Genomic DNA, 19,555 nt, shown 5'->3' with positions numbered 1-19,555 from the left:
AGCGAGTAGCAGGAGTGTAGAGAGCAAAAAGCAATGACCCATCATAATTGTACAACGTTGAATAGTTCATTTTGATATTGTGCATTATCGGACCATCCACACCACAGATAATGAGTAGTAGTAGATGTGTGCAGTTTGTTATGCCCTCAAGCATTTGTGGGTTAATTATTCAGTTTTGTGAGGTCTACAGCGTTCATGGTAGAACATTTAAGACAACATTGTATTTTTAGTCTGATTAGGTGTGGAAATTCTTACTATTTAAAAAAAAAATCATAATTTATCCAATTGATTTAGCTATATGTTGACAAATTAGAGAACACAACTATTGACGTGACTGAGTTTGTGTGTAGGAACTTGAAGCACCATAGACAGTTTTGTCAGTGCTGATTTGGAGGTTGGACTCGTTTCCAGCAAGCAGAAATGTCATTCTGATTTCATGCTGTGTCCTTTTTAGTTAGCAAGTTAACCAATGTGTTCCCTCTGTAAAAATGATTTGAATTGTGCGTGAGCGCGAATTTATAACACATTTTCATTTACCCGTTGTTGGTAATAGCATTATGTTACGAGTTGGAAGCGCAGTGGCCTGGTAAGTAGGGTAACAATATTTTCGAAAGCTCCACCTTTAGCGTTAGCCGGCTAGCTAGATAAATAGATAGTCAGCTCGCTATCTAACAGTAGCTATCTGGGCATGAGGACAGTGTTGCTCGCTGTGCTATATTGAGATAACTACCTAGCAATGTTGACCACAATGTTAGCTAGATAGTTTATGCATCATTCATTGATTGACTTAACAGCAATAGCTAGTTGATGACAATGCTGTACTTCTCCTAATTACATGACTGTCTTGCTAACGTTAGCTTAGTTAAGTTGCTTGTTGCCAAGAGGCTGGCTACGAAAAGCTTGTTATTACGCTTGATGATGTTCAAGAAGGTAACGCTAACAGTTAGCTAGACATTAGCTTGGTGTTAAACAAATTGGAATCACTGACATCAAGTGGCCAGCTAGATTGGGTGTGGGTTAGGTAATTATCTGCGTAACAAAAGGTTGACATTGTAAGTTAACGATGCATTGTAGCTAAAAACACGTTACTGTATTTAGCCAGGCAGATGTGCAGCTACTGTAGCTAACTAACGTTTTGTTCCCCATTCAATCAACACTATCATGCCGTTGTTGTTCATCATGTTGTACTGTACATTATACGATCAATCGTTCTACTCATCACACCTAACCGATGTCTGCAGAATGGTACAGTGTTAATGTTGCTTGTGGGTCTAAATCCCTGACACATTTTCTCCATGTCTCTGTCCTGTCAGCATGGCCTGCAGAAACCTGGTCTCCCCTAACATGGGGGTGAGGTTCAGGATGCCCTTACAGAAGCTGCACCCTCTGTCTCGTGCCATCCAGCACCGGTACAATGCCAGTGTCACCCCCCCGCACCGCTCGGCAGCCCGCCACTTCACCTCCATGTCCCGGCTGCCCATGCAGCCCCCCAAGCCTCCCCCGGGTGGTCACGGCGGCTGGCGCTACCAGCAGCACCGCAACTTCTGGATGCTCCGCCTGGCCTCCAGGCTACTCAAGCTCCGGTACATTGTGCTGGGCTCAGCAGTGGGAGGCGGGTACACCGCCAAGAAGGTACAGTACATGTGAGGTAGAGGAGAGAGAGTTGTATGGTAACGGCCAGTTTCCCAGACACGTATAACAGGTTACTGCCCCATAATGTTGTTCGAAAGAAGCTGTTGTACTTGTCTGTTAGACTTAAGACACATGATACAAGTGCATCTCTCATCTAAATACCATTTGGCACTCTGATCTCTAATTGGCTGGACCTGCTTGGTAAGCGCAGTGAGAGTAACAAACACATAGAAAGTGGTTTATTACCGTTCACACTGTGCTTAAGCAATATTGTCTTTGAGTGCTGCTTTTCTAATCCTAATGTACGAGTCGCTCTACTTACCTCCACTCCCAGTGGAACAGAGGTGACTTGCTCTACATTTGATTGGCACTCTGCTAGGGTATGTGTTTATGCCAGACTGCCAGCACAGATGAGATAACCTGATGAGCTGGTTATTTCAAAACCCTTTCACTATATGGACTAGGTTTACATATGATTCTGTTGAAGTTGATCTTGTATGGCTAGATGTGTCTAGACTTCCCACACCTGTTTTTTTTAGCCCAGACTCATACAACCTAGGTAAAACGACCCTTGTGTTTTCCTCTGAGTTAACCCTCTCATGACACTTAGAATGGGAAATACAGTGCATTCAAAAAGTATTCAGACTCCTTAAACCTTTTCCACATTTTGTTACAGCTTTATTCTAAAATGGATTTTAAAAATGTCTTCCCTCAATCTACACACTATACCCCTTAGTGACAAAGCTAAAACAGGTTTTTATACACATTTATAAAATGAAACAGAAATACCTTATTTACTGACCCTTTTCTATTAGACTCGAAATTGAGCTCAGGTGCGTCCTGTTTCCATTGATAATCCCTGATGTTTCTACAACTTGATTGTATTCAGTATTCAAACCCTTTACTCAGTACTTTGTTGAAGCACCTTTGGCAGCGATTACAGCATCGAGTCTTCTTGGGTATGACGCTACAAGTTTGGCACACCTGTATTTGGGGAGTTTCTCCCGTTCTTCTCTGTAGAGCCTTTCAATCTGTCAGGTTGGATGGGGAGCATCGCTGCACAGCTATTGTCAGGTCTCTAGAGATGTTCGATCAGGTTCAAGACCGGGCTCTGGCTGGGCCTCTCAAGGACATTCAGAGACTTGTCCTGAAGCCACTCCTGCGTTGCCCTGGCTGTGTGCTTCGAGTTGTTCTGTTGGAAGTCACCATTGGGTTCTTGGTCACCTCCCTGACCAAGGTCCTTCTCCCCCGATTGCTCAGTTTGGTCGGGCGGCCAGCTCTAGGAAGAGTCTTGATGGTTCTAAACTTCTTCCATTTAAGAATGATGGAGGCCACTGTTGTTTGGAACCTTCAATGCTGCAGAAATGTTTTGGTACCCTTCCCCAGATCTGTGCCTCGACACAATCCTGTCTCTGAGCTCTATGGACAATTCCTTCGACCTCATGGCTTGGTTTTTGCACAGAAATGCACTGTCAACTGTGGGACCTTATATAGACAGGTGTGTGCCTTTCCAAATCATGTCCAATCAATTGAATTTAGCACAGGTGGACTCCAATCAAGTTGTAGAAACAGCTCAAGGATGGTCAATGGAAACAGAATGCACCTGAGCTCAATTTCAAGTCTCATAGAAAAGGGTCTGAATAATTATGTAAATAAGTTATTTCTGTTTTATTTTATAAAAATGTGTAAAAACATGTTTTTACTTTGTCATGATGTGGTATTGTGTGTAAATTGATTGTGGAAAACATGTATTTAATCCATTTTAGAATAAGGCTGTAATGTAACCAAATGTGGAAAAAAGGAAGGGGTCTGAATACTTAACAAATGTATGTCCAATTATTGTACCCTAACCCATCCCTTGAAATATTGTTGTTGTTAATCTTTAACTGAGGTAATTTGTTTTCCCATGATCACAACAAAAATTGTAAGTTGACCATGTGATTGAAATGCCACGTCTGTTCTGTTCTTCCAGACTTATGAGGAATGGAAGGATATGCTGCCTGATATGGGTGAATACATTTGGGCAATACCTGATTTCTTCTGGGAGCTGAGTAAACAAATTGACCTCGGTAAGATTTTTTTCTGGTTCAAAATGGGGTTTAGGTGGTAGACTTGGCAGTAGGTGTGTTGGTCGACTGGAAGATTTAGTGGCCCTCCTTTCTACTCGTTTTCCCATGGCTTATGCCATGTTCTTATGCTGAGTGACTCAAACATAACAAAATCAGTGGGGGCCCCATGCTATCACAAAATAACTCCTGAATGCATCGTTTCTGTAGTTTTAGATGCTCCTGGACTGTCTAGCTTTATTTTGGTGATTGTTAGCTCTCAAAGATGTTATAAAAAAATATATAGATCCAATGTCTTTTTTTGGGTACCTTCTGTCTGTTTCACTTTACACTTAAAATGTTTTTCAATGCCCCCAAAATATTCTGATTTGTTTCCCTGTTTGGATCGAGGAGGGTCGAAGAAACACATATGCAGAAATCCCCTACGTGAAATGACTCATTAGAAGCCTGTGAACCAAAAATTCTTATATAGATTTACCACTGTTAAATAACTTGTCATGTTGGTTTAATTCCTGTTAATCAGTAAAGTGTGTGTGTGGTTAATCTGACGTGAATTGTATGTAGTATTTGGGCTGAGCCAGTGCTGTCTTTCTGTTAAGGCTGCTCAGTTAGTTTGGTTAATTTGATTTCCATGTTCAAAGGATAAACTCCACCTACCCAATCGCAATTCTCTTCTGCACACAGATAAACTAACCAAAATGCTGCCTGAGTTAGTGGAGATTGCCAAGTTTCTACCAGAGTTACCCGATTTAGATAAGATAGGAGAGAACTTCACCTTCCTCAAGAGCATCCTCTTCACCGGTGAGTACAGTCTTGTCAGATTAAAAAATAGATCGCCTTTTTGGAGGCTATGTCAGACAAAGCGGTTACTAAACTCTTTTTGGCCAGGATTGTATATATTTTTTGGAACAAGTGGCAAAAGTGATAAATTAACATCTTGAGCTTTGTGAACCTAGAATAGCAATAGCAGCTGCTTCAAGTGGTAGAAAAATGTACGTCATTGGTATTCTGAACTTGAAGTGGGCTTCTTTTGTTGATTCATACCTGCATACCTAGCAATCTACCTTCATACTTTCCAGCAAAAAAAGCATTTCGATTTTTGCTAATGTACTGTCAGTTACATTCACTTTTAACTTGCCCGATTTAGCTATTCTGCATTATTAGTAGTATCACAATGACGTGCACAGATTGCACACGTAGCCAATGGTATCTGACTCTGGACTTAAAGGATGCAGCCATGATATCAAGCTCAGAGCAGGGCCTTAAAACATGTACCCTGCAGTGACCCTGCTCCGACTCCTTTGCTACAGTCTTTTGATTTGTTTTGTGTTCTTCCCTTCTTCCCCTCTGCGTTCTTCACAGGTGTTGGTAGTAAAGGAGCTTCTGGTCAGCGTTTGTTGTTAGGTGTGTATCCCCTACAGTCAGTCCCCCCTCTCCGCCATGGTGCTGTTTGAATACCCACCCCTCGGCGTGTGTGCGGCAGCCCCTCGGCGTGTGTGCGGCAGCCCCTCGGCGTGTGTGAGGCAGCCCCTCGGCGTGTGTGCGGCAGCCCCTCGGCGTGTGTGCGGCAGCCCCTCGGCGTGTGTGCGGCAGCCCCTCGGCGTGTGTGAGGCAGCCCCTCGGCGTGTGTGAGGCAGCCCCTCGGCGTGTGTGCGGCAGCACCCTGTTTAGTAGTGCTTTGGAGCCAGAGACAGTGTGCAGTGCTCTTAGATATTGACCTCCAAACCAACACGATTGGCTTCCAGACTACCAACTTGTTGTCTTTATCTGACGATGCTGCTGTTTCAGACACCAGTGACAAATTATTGATGGAAGGATTTGTTTTTTTGGGTGGAGAAAATGCTTAGATTGACACAGTCTTTAATTGATGTACAGGATATATTCTTATATCATATATATATCATATAGTTGATATCAGATAAGTGAAAGGATTGATATTTTGTTCACCGTCTTATTATGTAATCGAATTCCTCTAAAAACACTTCCTCTGAAAACCAAAGTTGACTGAATAGAATGTATTTGGATTGAATTGGATGTGATGCTGCCGATCTTGTGGTCCACAGTGGTTTCAACAACAGATCCACTGCATCCTCTCCTTCTGCCTTGGGTTTGGTTTCATCTGACTGTGGCTTTTGTCTGTCCTACTTGTGTTTTTTCCTCCTTTTGATTTCCAAGTTCCTCCTCCTTTCTCCCTGGCTTCCCTGGCCTCTTTGGTCCCCCCCCTCTACTTACATGATGGAAGGATAGTCCTCTTCTTGGAGGGCTCTCCTTGTCTGCTGGTAGCTGATGCCTCTCAAATGTTTGGAAAATACATCTGTCTATGATAGATGGAAACATCTTGAACTCCATCCATACCTCTTCTTTGACTTGCTAAAACAATAGGTGTATTCCTGGGTTGTGTCGCAAGTGGCACCCTATTCCCTATGTAGTGCACTACTTTTGTCCAAGGCCCCATATGGATCTGGTCAAAAGTAGGGCACTATATAGGAAATGTAGGGTGCCATTTGGGACACAGTACTGTAGTTGTGAGGCTTGTTATTGACAGGTCTTTCATTGGCTGGATGAAGGATTGTTGTTCCATGATGTTCTGAAGGGAAATATATAAATATGTTTTGCTGCTGGTTCAGCTGGCTCTGTAGCACCTCCCAACTCCAAGCTGAGTTGTACAGGAGAGAAACGTCTTTCATAACAGCACTGTGTAAGGGTTTGCCAATTTGATGGCAATTAATGAATGATTTCATTGTCATTATTTTATAGTACCATATCAGACATAACTTGTCAGAGAGCCAATGAAAAGCACAAGCTCCCGAATGTTATTGTGAGCAATATTTTCCAAACCTTTGAGATTCCATCATGCAGGTTCTGTCCTGGGGCATAGATGGTAGATAGTCCTCTCTAATGTTGTGCATGCCAATACTTTTCACTCATTACTGCTATTTGCTAATAAACTATAATCGATGATGTGTGGTGCAACCTGGTGATTTTCTCATGCGCTGTGCTGTTTTTGTCTCCTAGCCGAAGCCCCTGGGGACTCTCCAGTAAAAGCTGCCACAGATGCCCCGGTCACGGCCACACCAGAGGCCAGCGGCAAGCAGTTTAGGAAGGCAAGTCTGCTCTGCACTGCCTGACTAGCTCACCCTCACTCCCTGTGGCATATAGCTCACCCTCACTCCCTGTGGCATATAGCCCACCCTCACTCCCTGTGGCATATAGCCCACCCTCACTCCCTGTGGCATATAGCTCACCCTCACTCCCTGTGGCATATAGCCCACCCTCACTCCCTGTGGCATATAGCCCACCCTCACTCCCTGTGGCATATAGCCCACCCTCACTCCCTGTGGCATATAGCCCACCCTCACTCCCTGTGGCATATAGCCCACCCTCACTCCCTGTGGCATATAGCCCACCCTCACTCCCTGTGGCATATAGCCCACCCTCACTCCCTGTGGCATATAGCTCACCCTCACTCCCTGTGGCATATAGCCCACCCTCACTCCCTGTGGGATATAGCTCACCCTCACTCCCTGTGGCATATAGCCCACCCTCACTCCCTGTGGCATATAGCCCACCCTCACTCCCTGTGGCATATAGCCCACCCTCACTCCCTGTGGCATATAGCCCACCCTCACTCCCTGTGGCACATAGCTCACCCTCACTCCCTGTGGCACATAGCTCACCCTCACTCCCTGTGGCACATAGCTCACCCTCACTCCCTGTGGCACATAGCTCACCCTCACTCCCTGTGGCACATAGCTCACTCTCACTCCCTGTGGCACATAGCTCACACTCACTCCCTGTGGCACATAGCTCACTCTCACTCCCTGTGGCACATAGCTCACTCTCACTCCCTGTGGCACATAGCTCACTCTCACTCCCTGTGGCACATAGCTCACTCTCACTCCCTGTGGCACATTGCTCACCCTCACTCCCTGTGGCACATTGCTCACCCTCACTCCCTGTGGCACATCGCTCACCCTCACTCCCTGTGGCACATCGCTCACCCTCACTCCCTGTGGCACATAGCTCACCCTCACTCCCTGTGGCACATAGCTCACCCTCACTCCCTGTGGCACATAGCTCACCCTCATCAGCAGACTACTGCTTTTTGGAGTTGGCAGTTTGGCTCAATGGAAATTCCATTTCAGTTCGTCAATTTGGGAAATTAAGTGAAAATCAGGCCTTGGATTCAAACTCCTTGAGGTAAATTGTTTTTTTTAGGTCATTAACTGAATTTCACATAATTTTGGGATTGACCACAGTCCTGGCTGACTGCCTATACAGTGCATTTGGAAACTTTTCAGACCCCTTGACTTTTTGTTATGTTACAGCCTTATTCTAAAATGGATAAAAAAGTGTTTCCCTACACACAATACCCCATAATGACAAAGCAAAAACTGCTTTTTAGACATTTTTGCAAATGTATAAAAATAAAAAAACACTCCTTATTTACTTAAGTATTCCAACCCTTTGCTATGAGACTTGAAATTGAATTTAGGTGAATCCTGTTTTCATTGAGCAATCTTGATGTTTCTACAACTTGATTGGAGTCCACCTGTGGTAAATTCAATTGGTTGGACATGATTTGGCACACTTGTCTATATAAGGTCTCACAGTTGACAATGCATGTCAGAGCAAAAACCAAGCCATTAGGTCAAAGGAATTGTCCGCAGAGCTCCGAGACAGGATTGTGTCGAGGCACAGATCTGGGGAAAGGTACCAAAACATTTCTGCAGCATTGAAGGTTCCAAAGAACACAGTGGCCTCCATCATTCTTAAATGGAAGAACTTCGGAACCACCAAGACACTTCCTAGAGCTGGCCGTCCAGCCAAACTGAGCAATCGGGGGAGAAGAGCATTGGTCAGGCAGGTGACCAAGAACCCGATGGTCACTGTGACAAAGCTCCAGAGTTCCTCTGTGGAGATGGGAGAACCTTCCAGAAGGACAGCCATCTCTGCAGCATTCCACCAATCAGGCCTTTATGGTAGAGTGGCCAGACGGAAGCCACTCCTCAGTAAAGGGCACATGATAGCCCACTTAGAGTTTGCCAAAAGGAACCTAAAGGACTCTCAGACCATGAGAAACAAGATTCTCTGGTCTGATGAAACCAAGATTGAACTCTTTGTCCTCAATGCCAAGTGTCACATCTGGAGGAAATCTGGCACCATTCTTACGGTGAAGCATGGTGGTGGCAGCATCATGTTGTGGGGATGTTTTTTATCTGCAGGGACTGGGAGACTTGTCACGATCTAGGGAGAGATGAACAGAGAGATCCTTGATGAAACCTGCTCCAGAGCGCTCAGGACATCAGTCTGGGGCGAAGGTTCACCTTCCAACAGGACAACGACCCGAAGCACACAGCCAAGACAACGCAGGAGTTGCTTCGGGACAAGTCTCTGAATGTCCTTGAGTGGCCCAGCCAGAGCCCTGACTTGAACCCGGTCGAACATCTCTGGAGAGACCTGAACAAAGCTGTGCAGCAACGCTCCCCATCCAACCTGACAGAGCTTGAGAGAGTCTGCAGAGAAGAATAGGAGAAACTCCCCAAATACAGGGTTTCCAAGCTTGTAGCGTCATACCCAAGAAGACTTGATTCTGTAATCGCTGCCAAAGGTGCTTCAACAAAGTACTGAGTAAAGGATCATTATGGGGTATTGTGTGTAGATTGATGAGGAGGAAAAAACAATGTAATCCATTTTAGAATAAAGCTGTAGCGTAATAATATAGCAAAAGTTAAGGGGTCTGAATACTTTCTGAATGCACTGTACATAATGTTTTTTCATACATGCTATAGGGTGTCTACCCACTCTGACAGTGGGTGAAAACGTGCTTTGGTGATATTTTACTTCCTTGTGTTATAAAATACATTTTACAAAGACATATAATTATTCGTGTTCTGAATCATTCAGTTGTATCTTTCTCTAACATTTAATTAACAGTATATCCAAAAAGTCGGATTTCGTAACTTAATACATCCGATAATAAGCACCGAGCTCGGTTGAGTGGTTCAGCTTTCTTGCAGCTACTTTTGAGGATTTTACATGTAGTGGTGGTCGTCTTCAAAGCTGTTTCTGTGGTTATTCAAAAAGCTCATTTTGCGTTAAAAAAAACAACCTTTTTTTAACTAGGCAAGTCTGTTAAGAACAAGTTCTTATTTACAATGATGGCCTACAACGGCCAAACCCGGACGACACTGGGCCAATTGTGCGCCGCCCTATGGGACTCCCAATCACGGCCAGTTGTGCTACAGCGTGGATTCGAACCAGGGTGTCTGTAGTGACGCCTCCTACACTGAGATGTCGTGCCTTAGACTGCTGTGCCACTCGGGTTCGTGCAACACGAGCTGAATTAAATGTAAAAGGAAAATAAAAAAACTTGTACATTCGATGCTCTGTTGACATTTCAGAGATACGCATGTTTTTGTGAGAAATCTTTGAAAATAACAGGAATTTTGCATTTAATATGAAAAGCGTGTAGTGAAATATGAAAATACTACATGTCATGTCTCAAAATCGATATCTATATTGTTTTATGACCTACGGATTCGAGAATAAAGATGACGGGTTCAACGGGAAAGTGAGCCTGTCAGGTAGCCTTTATTCTTGATCAGAATCCAGTTTAGCTGACACAACACACTGCAATTGTCCTTATTTTGACCACTTTTTCTCTCTGGCCTCCATTGATTTAGTCACCCTAATTTTGGCCATCCTACAGGGGTGAAAACTCCAATAACTTAACAGATTATAATAGAGACATGAGGTTTGGACCATTGGTTTTCTTAGACATTTGTACTCTGTAGGACTGAGTTTCATTATACTGTGCCAGTGTTTCTGTTGCCCATTTGTATGCTGTCGGTAATATTCTTCTTTCTTGTGTTAGAAAGATACATGTTCAGTGCTTGACCTTACAGAATTTAACTTCACCGGTAGAATATGAATATAGGCTACTGCTATACGTACATATGAGGATATTTGCCGTTGCTTTTTCATCTCATGCTTCTCCATGTGTTTGTTTTTTCCAGAAGCCTTGAGCTGCATTCATAACTAAATGCTCTTTAGCTTCTGAACCATGACACCGTTTTGCATCCAGCTCTGTTCTGTTCTCTCCTCAGTTCATCCATGTTGTATTGTTGCTCTCCTCTCAAGGGCTCTTACACTGTTGTCCCCATGTTCAGTAGAGTAGTCCTGCTTTTAATGTTGTTTTACACTTTTCAACCTTTCACACTGTTGCACCCCGGTGACTTTAAGAGGAACATGTTTCAGTCTTAAGCAGTGGTGCCTAACATGGAAAAACATTATCATAGATCAACTTGATTCCTGAGTTGCGGTCAATTTTGTCTCAACTCAGCCAATGTTTATATGTATTTTAAATGAATGAGTTTGAAATAGAATTTCTATTAATTACCTGAATGGACTGAGGTAAAACAGACGGACCCCAACCCTGCTTCACAGACATTTTTGGAAAGTCTCTCAATATAAGCAGTTGCCTCAGTTTTTGGATGTACTGTTCATTGGGCAGCTGAAACCAAGGGAGAGGGATGAGTTGAGGATCATTGGACTGTGGCTCTGCTCATCTTCCCCTGGGCTGTAGCACACTTCCTGCTCCATCCCTGACAGATCACTCATTCCCTGCTAGGGGTTGCAACATTCTGCTACTGTAACTTTTCCAAATTTCCCAGGTTTTCCCAGAAATCGTGGTTGGAAGATTCACAGATTTCCTGCTTATTCCCTTCTGGTTCCATCAAATCTTCCAACTGGGATTTCTGACAAACCTAGGGATGTTAGTAATGTTACTGGCATTTTAAAACCCTCTTCCCTGCGTAGCTAGCTTTGTTTATCATCAGGCTGATTTTAGCAGATAATATAATTGTATGATATTGACCAACATCCCACATTTTTACGGTGATTATATTACATTTTTTTAATATCAGCAATTATTTTAGTAGTTTATCCACATTCAATAATGTATCCACATCTACATTATCCTAAAACCTGTTGAATATTAAGACAGTTTTCCAGAGTGTTCATGTGTCATATTTTCATTGCGTCGAATAGCATGATCATTGTGTAAGTTGGTAGGCATCAGTTGTTTTAGTATTACTATAAAAGCCATAGCAGTGAACACTATGGAATACTGCTTAGAAACTGTACAGAATCTTACCCACTTGTGCCACTGGCTGCGAGACACTGGTTGTGGTATCTGTTGCCTCTTCCGCTTTCAGTCTCCGGACTGTTCTGGAGTCTGTGACAGAGAACTTGACTGTTGGGTACCGCTGATGGTGGCAAGATATAGTCCTAGACATGGATTCAGTGACAGAATTTTGACCATAGAGGTCCTATGATGATGAGTCTGTGGGCATAGATTGGACATAGACAACCCGAAGCCTGGTTGGTTGGGTTAGTGTGTTGCTTGAATGACGGGTACAGTACGTTGTGTTGACGGCTGTGTTGCTCCTGCCTCTCTCTCACTGTGACGTCCCTCAGGGTCTGCTCGTCGAGCTCATTCTCATACAGCAGCAGATCCAGCAGGCTGAGGAGGAGGTCAGGCGAGCCTCCGCAGCCAATAACGCACAGCCAAGCCCAGAGCCCGCTCCCAGCCCACCCCTGCGCCTGTCTCCACCGCCGCCTCCACTTCTGAGCCCGCCTCCGCGCCAGATACCCGAGCCAATCCCAGCCAGCTCCCCGAGTCTCAGCCCCCCTCGGCAGAAAGGCAAGGTGAAGGTCCTACCCCCCCCCGCCCCACACCAACACCCAGCATTCGCCTGTAGAAGCCCCCGTCTGAGCGTAAACGGTAGAACCGCACCCAAAGCCACCCACCCTCCTCAAGAAGGACAAACCCCCTGCCGTTCAAATTCAGACTAATGGAAATTTGCCCGGGTAATCCCATAAGAGTACTGTTTATGAAATTGGTGGATGGAATTGCTATGGTCATATGTCGTTTGGATTAGTAGCATTGAGCAAGCCTAGAGCTCTTTTCTAGCTCACATATGAAAGTGGACAAGAAGGCACTGTAGTGTACTGTATTGAACCTCAGGTCATTGTTGATTTCTACCAGTCTTTTTATAGCCAAGGCTATATCCTACTAACAACAGATCCTATTGTGTAGTGCTAGTTTCCAGTCGCTGAATACAATGCAATGATAAGTAGCAAATATTTAATTAACCACATCTTTTGTGTCACTTTGCCCAAAATGTTCTTGTCAGTTTATTTGATTCTGGGCTAGCTGTTTTTGTATTAAGGTAGTCTACATATACTAGGTAGCCTACATATGCTAGTTAGCCTACATTGTGTTAGTTAGCCTACATTGCAAAGTGTGCTATCTCGCTTCATTCAGCCTGCCCAAACATAGTACCTTGTCATCTCCCTCAAACTTCCTCTTAGTTTGAACGAGGCATTGAAGGAAAACTCATCCGTCCTTATGGTATCCGTCAGGGCAGTGTGCCGGGACACACTATTTTGTTCCACTGGTGGAATGGCATGTCTGATGCCTGGCAATCTCAGAATCCCTCATGCCAGTTCAGTACCACAGTTACATAGCCCTGGCTCCCTTTCTCATGTAAACCGCTGGACTGCGACCAAACGCTCCTCCCGTAACACTCCACTAACCTACACTGCATTGTGTGCTGTGAACTTATGGAATAACTCTAGATATCAGCTATACAGTGAAATCTAATTGAATTATAGTCCTAGATCAGGATCAGGACTAGATCACGACTAGATCAGAATCAGGACTAGATCAGGATCAGGACTAGATCACGACTAGATCAGAATCAGGACTAGATCAGGATCAGGACTAGATCAGGATCAGGATAGGACTAGATCAGGACTAGATCAGGACTAGATCAGGATCAGGACTAGATCAGGATCAGGACTAGATCAGGATCAGGATAGGACTAGATCAGGACTAGATCAGGACTAGATCAGGATCAGGACTAGATCAGGATCAGGATAGGACTAGATCAGGACTAGATCACGACTAGATCAGGATCAGGACTAGATCAGGATCAGGACTAGATCAGGATCAGGATAGGACTAGATCAGGACTAGATCAGGACTAGATCAGGACTAGATCAGGATCAGGACTAGATCAGGATCAGGATAGGACTAGATCAGGACTAGATCAGGACTAGATCAGGATCAGGACTAGATCAGGATCAGGATAGGACTAGATCAGGACTAGATCAGGACTAGATCAGGATCAGGACTAGATCAGGATCAGGATAGGACTAGATCAGGACTAGATCACGACTAGATCAGAATCAGGACTAGATCAGGATCAGGATAGGACTAGATCAGGACTAGATCACGACTAGATCAGAATCAGGACTAGATCAGGATCAGGATAGGACTAGATCAGGACTAGATCATGATATAAGAATCAATACTAGATCTTTCTTAGTTCCGTAATCAGAATGCTGTAGGCTGTTATCACGGCATTGCAATTTGCAAGTAGTTAGCACAATCACCTTAGCTGCAGTCCCTGTCTTTCGTCTGTGTGTACCGTATGTACAGTACCAGTCAAAAGTTTGGGGACACCTACTCATTCCAGGGTTTTTCTTTATTTGTACTATTTTCTACATTGTAGAATAATAGTGAAGACATCAAAACTATGAAATAACACATGGAATTATGTAGTAACCAAAAAAGTGTTAAACAAAATATACTTCATTTGAGATTCTTCAAATAGCCACCCTTTGCCTTGATGACAGATTTGTAGACTCTTGGCATTCTCTCAACCAGCTTCATGAGGTAGTCACCTGGAATGCATTTCCATTAACAGGTGTGCCTTGTGAAAAGTTCATTTGTGGTATTTCTTTCCTTCTTAATGTGTTTGAGCCAATCAGTTGTGTTGTGACAAGGTAGGGGGTATATAGAAGATAGCCCTATTTGGTAAAAAAACAAGTCCATATTATGGCAAGAACAGCTCAAATAAGCTTAGAGAAACGACGATCATTACTTTAAGACATTGTCAGTCAATCCTGAAAATGTCAAGAACTTTGAGTTTCTTCAAGTGCAGTCGCAAAAACCATCAAGCGCTATGATGAAACTGGCTCTCATGAGGACTGCCACAGGAAAGGAAGACCCAGAGTTACCTCTGTTGCAGAGGATAAGTGCAATAACTGCACCTCAGATTGCAGCCCAAATCAATGCTTCACAGAGTTCAAGTAACACACCTCAACATCAACTGTTCAGAGGAGACTGTGTGAATCAGGCCTTCATGGTCGAATTGCTGTAAAGAATCCACCACTAAAGGACACCAATAATAAGAAGAGACTTGCTTGTGCCAAGAAACACGAGCAATGGACATTAGACCTGTGGGAATCTGTACTTTGGTCTGATGAGTCTATATTTGAGGTTTTTGGTTCAAACCGATGTCTTTGTGAGACGCAGAATAGGTGATCGGATGATCTCCGCATGTGTGGTTCCCACCGTGAAGCATGGAGGAGGAGGTGTGGGGGTGCATTGCTGGTGACACTGTCAGTGATTTAATTAGAATACAAGGCACACTTAACCAGCATGGCTGGACTATCAATGGTTTTTCAACAGGACAATGCCCCAACACACCTCCAGGCTGTGTAAGGGCTATTTGACCAAGAAGGAGAGTGATGGAGTGCTGCATCAGATGACCTGGCCTCCACAATCACCTGATATCAACCCAATTGAGATGTTTGGGATGAGTTGGACCGCAAAGTGAAGGAAAAGCAGCCAAAAAGTACTCAGCGTAGTGGGAACTCCTTAAAAAAAACAAAAAAAAAACATTCCAGGTGAAGCTGGTTGAGAGAATTTCAAGAGTGTGCAAAGCTGTCATCAAGGCAAAGGGTTGCTACTTTGAAGAATACAGAATATTAAATATATATTTTGGTTTAACACTTTTTTTGGTTACTACATGATGTGTTATTTCATAGTTTTGATGTCTTCACTATTATTCTACAATGTGGAACCCTTGAGTAGGTGTTCTAAAACTGTTGACTGGTACTGTATGTGTGGTTTTAATCTCCTGTCCCTCCTTGCCGTCCCTATCCATCCAGTCATTTGAGCTCGGTCTCCATCTGTCTGGTTTGTGATCTCTTTCTCTCAATAATGCAGTGCAGGTGTGGAACTGTTAATGTGAATCATCATGGAGTAATAATCTTTATAATGATCTCTTTGATTGATGATTGCGATAATTCAGCTGTCTTTTCCAGGGTTGGATTTGACTTGTGCCTGTGTGATTTTTACACTGTGATTCACTGTAATACAGATTAACACCAAACAAATGACTACAACCTGGAATGGAATCAGTTTTTCCCCTTTTGTTGACTTGTCTTTCCTCCACTGTGGTGCCCGCTGATCTCTGTAATGTGCACGTTGGCTGTCTGTCATGATGCTAGTTCTCTCAGCGGGTTTGGACTGGATCACAATGTCCCAGACTTGTGAGAGCGAGGTTTAATAAACCTGCTCGCTCTGTGACTGATCTGTGTGTCTCTAGTCTTCAGACAAGGAGAAGGTGGACCAGCTTCAAGAGGAACTGCTCCGAACTCAGGTACAGCACAATCCTTCCATATCCTTCCATGTCCAAGTATCTTACAACATTTACACAGTAAAGATCCAGTTTAATTTGGTGAAGGGACCGACTGGTCCATCTCTTTCCTCCAGTAGATTCCTCATATTATACCACATTGACATTGTAAAGTCAGGTTAAAAAACATCCGTTTTACTTTGATAAATGGACTGAATTAAAGAGATATTTTGTTGTTAAAGATGAAGTCTTCTTTCTCTCTGTCCTCAGATGAAGTACCAGCGCATGCTGGAGAGACTGGAGAAGGAGAACAAGGAGCTGAGGAAAGTGGTGCTGCAGAAAGATGAGAAGGGCATCCACCAGAGGAAAGTCAAGGTGAGTGTGAGTCACGCACACACGCGTACACACGCGTACGCGTACACACACACGTACACACACAGACCCACATACACACCAGGGTTGTGCATGTGAGTAAAAGTGAATCATTATTTTATAGTCTCTGCAGTAAATATACTAATTCTCCCATCAGGCATTGCTCTTAAGTGTTCTTCCATCTGTATTCCTTCTACAGAAGTCTCTAATTGACATGTACTCTGAGGTCCTGGACATCCTCTCAGACTTCGACTCTAACTACAACACCCAGGACCATCTACCCAGGGTAAGGAACAACAAGTGCCTCATGGCTTTCTGGAAATGCAATCAAATTACGGAGACGTTATTGTGAACCCTTTCTTGAGTGTACTATATACTGTACTGACAGAAATACATTGTTTCCTGTTGGAAAGGCATTGTTGTAAAATGGTAGGTCTCTGCTCTCTATCACACCTATGTCATCTAATCTCTCCCCTCTACCACCCCATCCATCTGTCCTCTCTCTCTCTCCCTCTTCTCTCTCTCTCCCTCTTCTCTCTCTCTCTCCCTCTTCCCTCTCTCTCTCCCTCTTCTCTCTCTCTCTCTCCCTCTTCTCTCTCTCTCTCTCTCTTCTCTCTCTCTCTCCCTCTTCTCTCTCTCTCTCCCTCCTCTCTCTCTCTCCCTCCTCTACTATAGGTGGTGGTGGTGGGAGACCAGAGTGCAGGGAAGACCAGTGTGTTGGAGATGATCGCCCAGGCTAGGATCTTCCCCCGGGGCTCTGGAGAAATGATGACTCGCTCTCCTGTCAAGGTATAGGAACTCATTTACTAGACTACCTCAGCCCCTCAAGACACCTACCTTCCCCCACTGTAGCTGTAAAGATATCAAAGATGTATAGAAGCCAGCATTTTAACTTTGGTATTTGGTATTTTATTAGGATCCCCATTAGCTGTTGCAAAAGCAGCAGCTACTCTTCCTGTGTTCCACACAAAACATGAAACATGACAATACAGAACATTAATAGACAATAACAGCTCAAGGACAGAACTACATACTTTTGCCGCAGAAGTGTTGATTTATATATATATTTTTTTTTACAATTTAGTAATTTAGCAGACGCTCTTATCCAGAGCGATTTACATGAGCAATTAGGGTGAAGTGCCTTGCTCAAGAGCATAGACAGATATTTCCCCTAGTCTGCTCGAGGATTTGAACCAGTTACATTTCGGGTTACTGACCCAATTTATGTTCTTATTTTAAAGGGGCAATCTGGGATTTGGTACATCCATTTTTGGATTTGATATATAGGTATTATTCTTGAAGAATATAACTTATTAAGTGGTGGGATGACTGCTTTGTTGTTTGTCCAGACTTGTCTTACTACTGTGGCTCTGCCTTGGTGGATTTCTTCTGTTGGTCTGCACTGTTTCATATGGGACGTTGTAGTCCACATTTTGAGTGGTGGAATGAGGCCTGTGTGGTCTGGCTGGATGGGCAGCATTACTAGCATTGTGCTTTTGGGCTGGGGACTTTGAATGTTTTTTTTAATTGCATTTTGCCACCTGCTTCTGTCTCCTCCTCTACTAGGTGACGCTGAGCGAGGGACCTCACCACGTGGCCATGTTCAAGGACAGCAGTCGAGAGTTTGACCTGGGAAAAGAGGAGGACGTAAGTTTAACCCAGCATAGAAGAGTGAGGCGTTCTCTCTCCCACCATGGAATCATCCTTTCATTGGGGTTCATTCACACCGCTTCACTTGTTGATTGGTTCATTCATATGGTGAACCACTGATTCTCTCCTCCCTGCAGCTGGCTGCCCTGAGACATGAGATCGAGCTGAGGATGAGGAAGAGTGTGAAGGAGGGACAGACAGTCAGCCCTGAGGTGAGGACAGAACTCCCTATTGCTCCACATCTTCTGCCTTCTGCCTGCATCCCTAATGGCACCCTGTAGCCTATTTGATTTCTTTCACCTTTATTTAACTAGTCAAGTCAGCTTAGAACAAGTTATTATTTACAATGACGGCCTACACCGGCCAAACCCGGACGACGCTGGGCCAATTGTGCACCGCCCTATGGGACTCCCAATCACGTCCGGTTGTGATACAGCCTGGATTCAAACCAGGGTCTGTAGTGACGCCTCTAGCACTGAGATGCCATGCCTTAGACCTCTGCACCACTCAGGAGCCCCCTATATAGTGTACTACTTTTGACATAATAGTAGGTCTCTGTTCAAAAGGAGTGGTCAAAAGGAATGCACTAGACTATGGAATAGGGCTCTATTTGGGTCTCTGCCAGCTATATAATGAAAACTCACTAGTACTCAGCGTTGTACCAGCTCTGTGTCGATCCCTGACTGTTTTTAGTGCTAAATGTTTTTCCTTTTTCCTGTGTGACAGACAATCTCTCTGAGTGTCAAAGGACCAGGCATCCAGAGGATGGTGCTAGTAGACCTACCAGGAGTTATCAGTGTGAGTACTTCACTCACGCGCATGCAGAAACACACACACGCATGTATGAAAACAGTGACCGTACAGTGGTAGGAGCAGTGATGGTGATGCGATGGTGTGTGTTCCTCTCAGACTGTGACTGCAGGCATGGCAACAGACACCAAGGAGACCATCTTCGGCATCAGTAAGAACTACATGCAGAACCCCAACGCCATCATCCTCTGTATCCAGGGTGAGTCAAAACTGGAGTCACCTTCCTCTGACCAAACAGAACATCCTGGAGCTCCTCTCCCTCTTTACTTCCTCGCCTCCACTTTGATCAAATCAAATCAAATGTATTTATATAGCCCTTCTTAGATCAGCTGATATCTCAAAGTGCTGTACAGAAACCCAGCCTAAAACCCCAAACAGCAAGCAATGCAGGTGTAGAAGCACGGTGGCTAGGAAAAACTCCCTAGAAAGGCCAAAACCTAGGAAGAAACCTAGAGAGGAACCAGGCTATGAGGGGTGGCCAGTCCTCTTCTGGCTGTGCCGGGTGGAGATTATAACAGAACATGGCCAA

At 44.2% G+C, this 19,555-nt stretch overlaps 1 protein-coding gene across 5 annotated transcripts in view; it reads left to right on the top strand.

The window, feature by feature from the left end:
• The first annotated feature begins 375 nt into the window (after nucleotides 1–375).
• Nucleotides 376–19,555, top strand: part of LOC129867429 (dynamin-like 120 kDa protein, mitochondrial) — an 88,911-nt gene continuing 69,731 nt past the window's right edge. For 2 of the 5 annotated variants that reach the window (XR_008761608.1, XM_055940820.1), the window contains exons 1-15: nucleotides 376–586; nucleotides 1,314–1,632; nucleotides 3,605–3,701; nucleotides 4,383–4,499; nucleotides 5,061–5,102; nucleotides 6,714–6,802; nucleotides 12,180–12,410; nucleotides 16,165–16,218; nucleotides 16,465–16,569; nucleotides 16,766–16,852; nucleotides 17,242–17,355; nucleotides 18,133–18,213; nucleotides 18,354–18,428; nucleotides 18,943–19,014; nucleotides 19,126–19,225. Coding sequence is in view for 2 of the 5 variants with exons in the window: in XM_055940820.1 (XP_055796795.1) it covers nucleotides 558–586; nucleotides 1,314–1,632; nucleotides 3,605–3,701; nucleotides 4,383–4,499; nucleotides 5,061–5,102; nucleotides 6,714–6,802; nucleotides 12,180–12,410; nucleotides 16,165–16,218; nucleotides 16,465–16,569; nucleotides 16,766–16,852; nucleotides 17,242–17,355; nucleotides 18,133–18,213; nucleotides 18,354–18,428; nucleotides 18,943–19,014; nucleotides 19,126–19,225 (1,612 nt within the window). In the remaining 3 variants the exon portion in view is untranslated. The remainder of the gene's footprint in view (nucleotides 587–1,313; nucleotides 1,633–3,604; nucleotides 3,702–4,382; nucleotides 4,500–5,060; nucleotides 5,103–6,713; nucleotides 6,803–12,179; nucleotides 12,411–16,164; nucleotides 16,219–16,464; nucleotides 16,570–16,765; nucleotides 16,853–17,241; nucleotides 17,356–18,132; nucleotides 18,214–18,353; nucleotides 18,429–18,942; nucleotides 19,015–19,125; nucleotides 19,226–19,555) is intronic. The other 3 variants (XR_008761609.1, XR_008761610.1, XM_055940821.1) reach the window with 3 other exon arrangements.

The sequence above is a fragment of the Salvelinus fontinalis genome, chromosome 12 (assembly GCF_029448725.1).
Source record: "Salvelinus fontinalis isolate EN_2023a chromosome 12, ASM2944872v1, whole genome shotgun sequence".
Taxonomy (NCBI): domain Eukaryota; kingdom Metazoa; phylum Chordata; class Actinopteri; order Salmoniformes; family Salmonidae; genus Salvelinus; species Salvelinus fontinalis.
The sequence above is the reverse complement of the archived record's forward strand: the minus strand, read 5'-3'. Positions and strand labels throughout refer to the sequence as shown.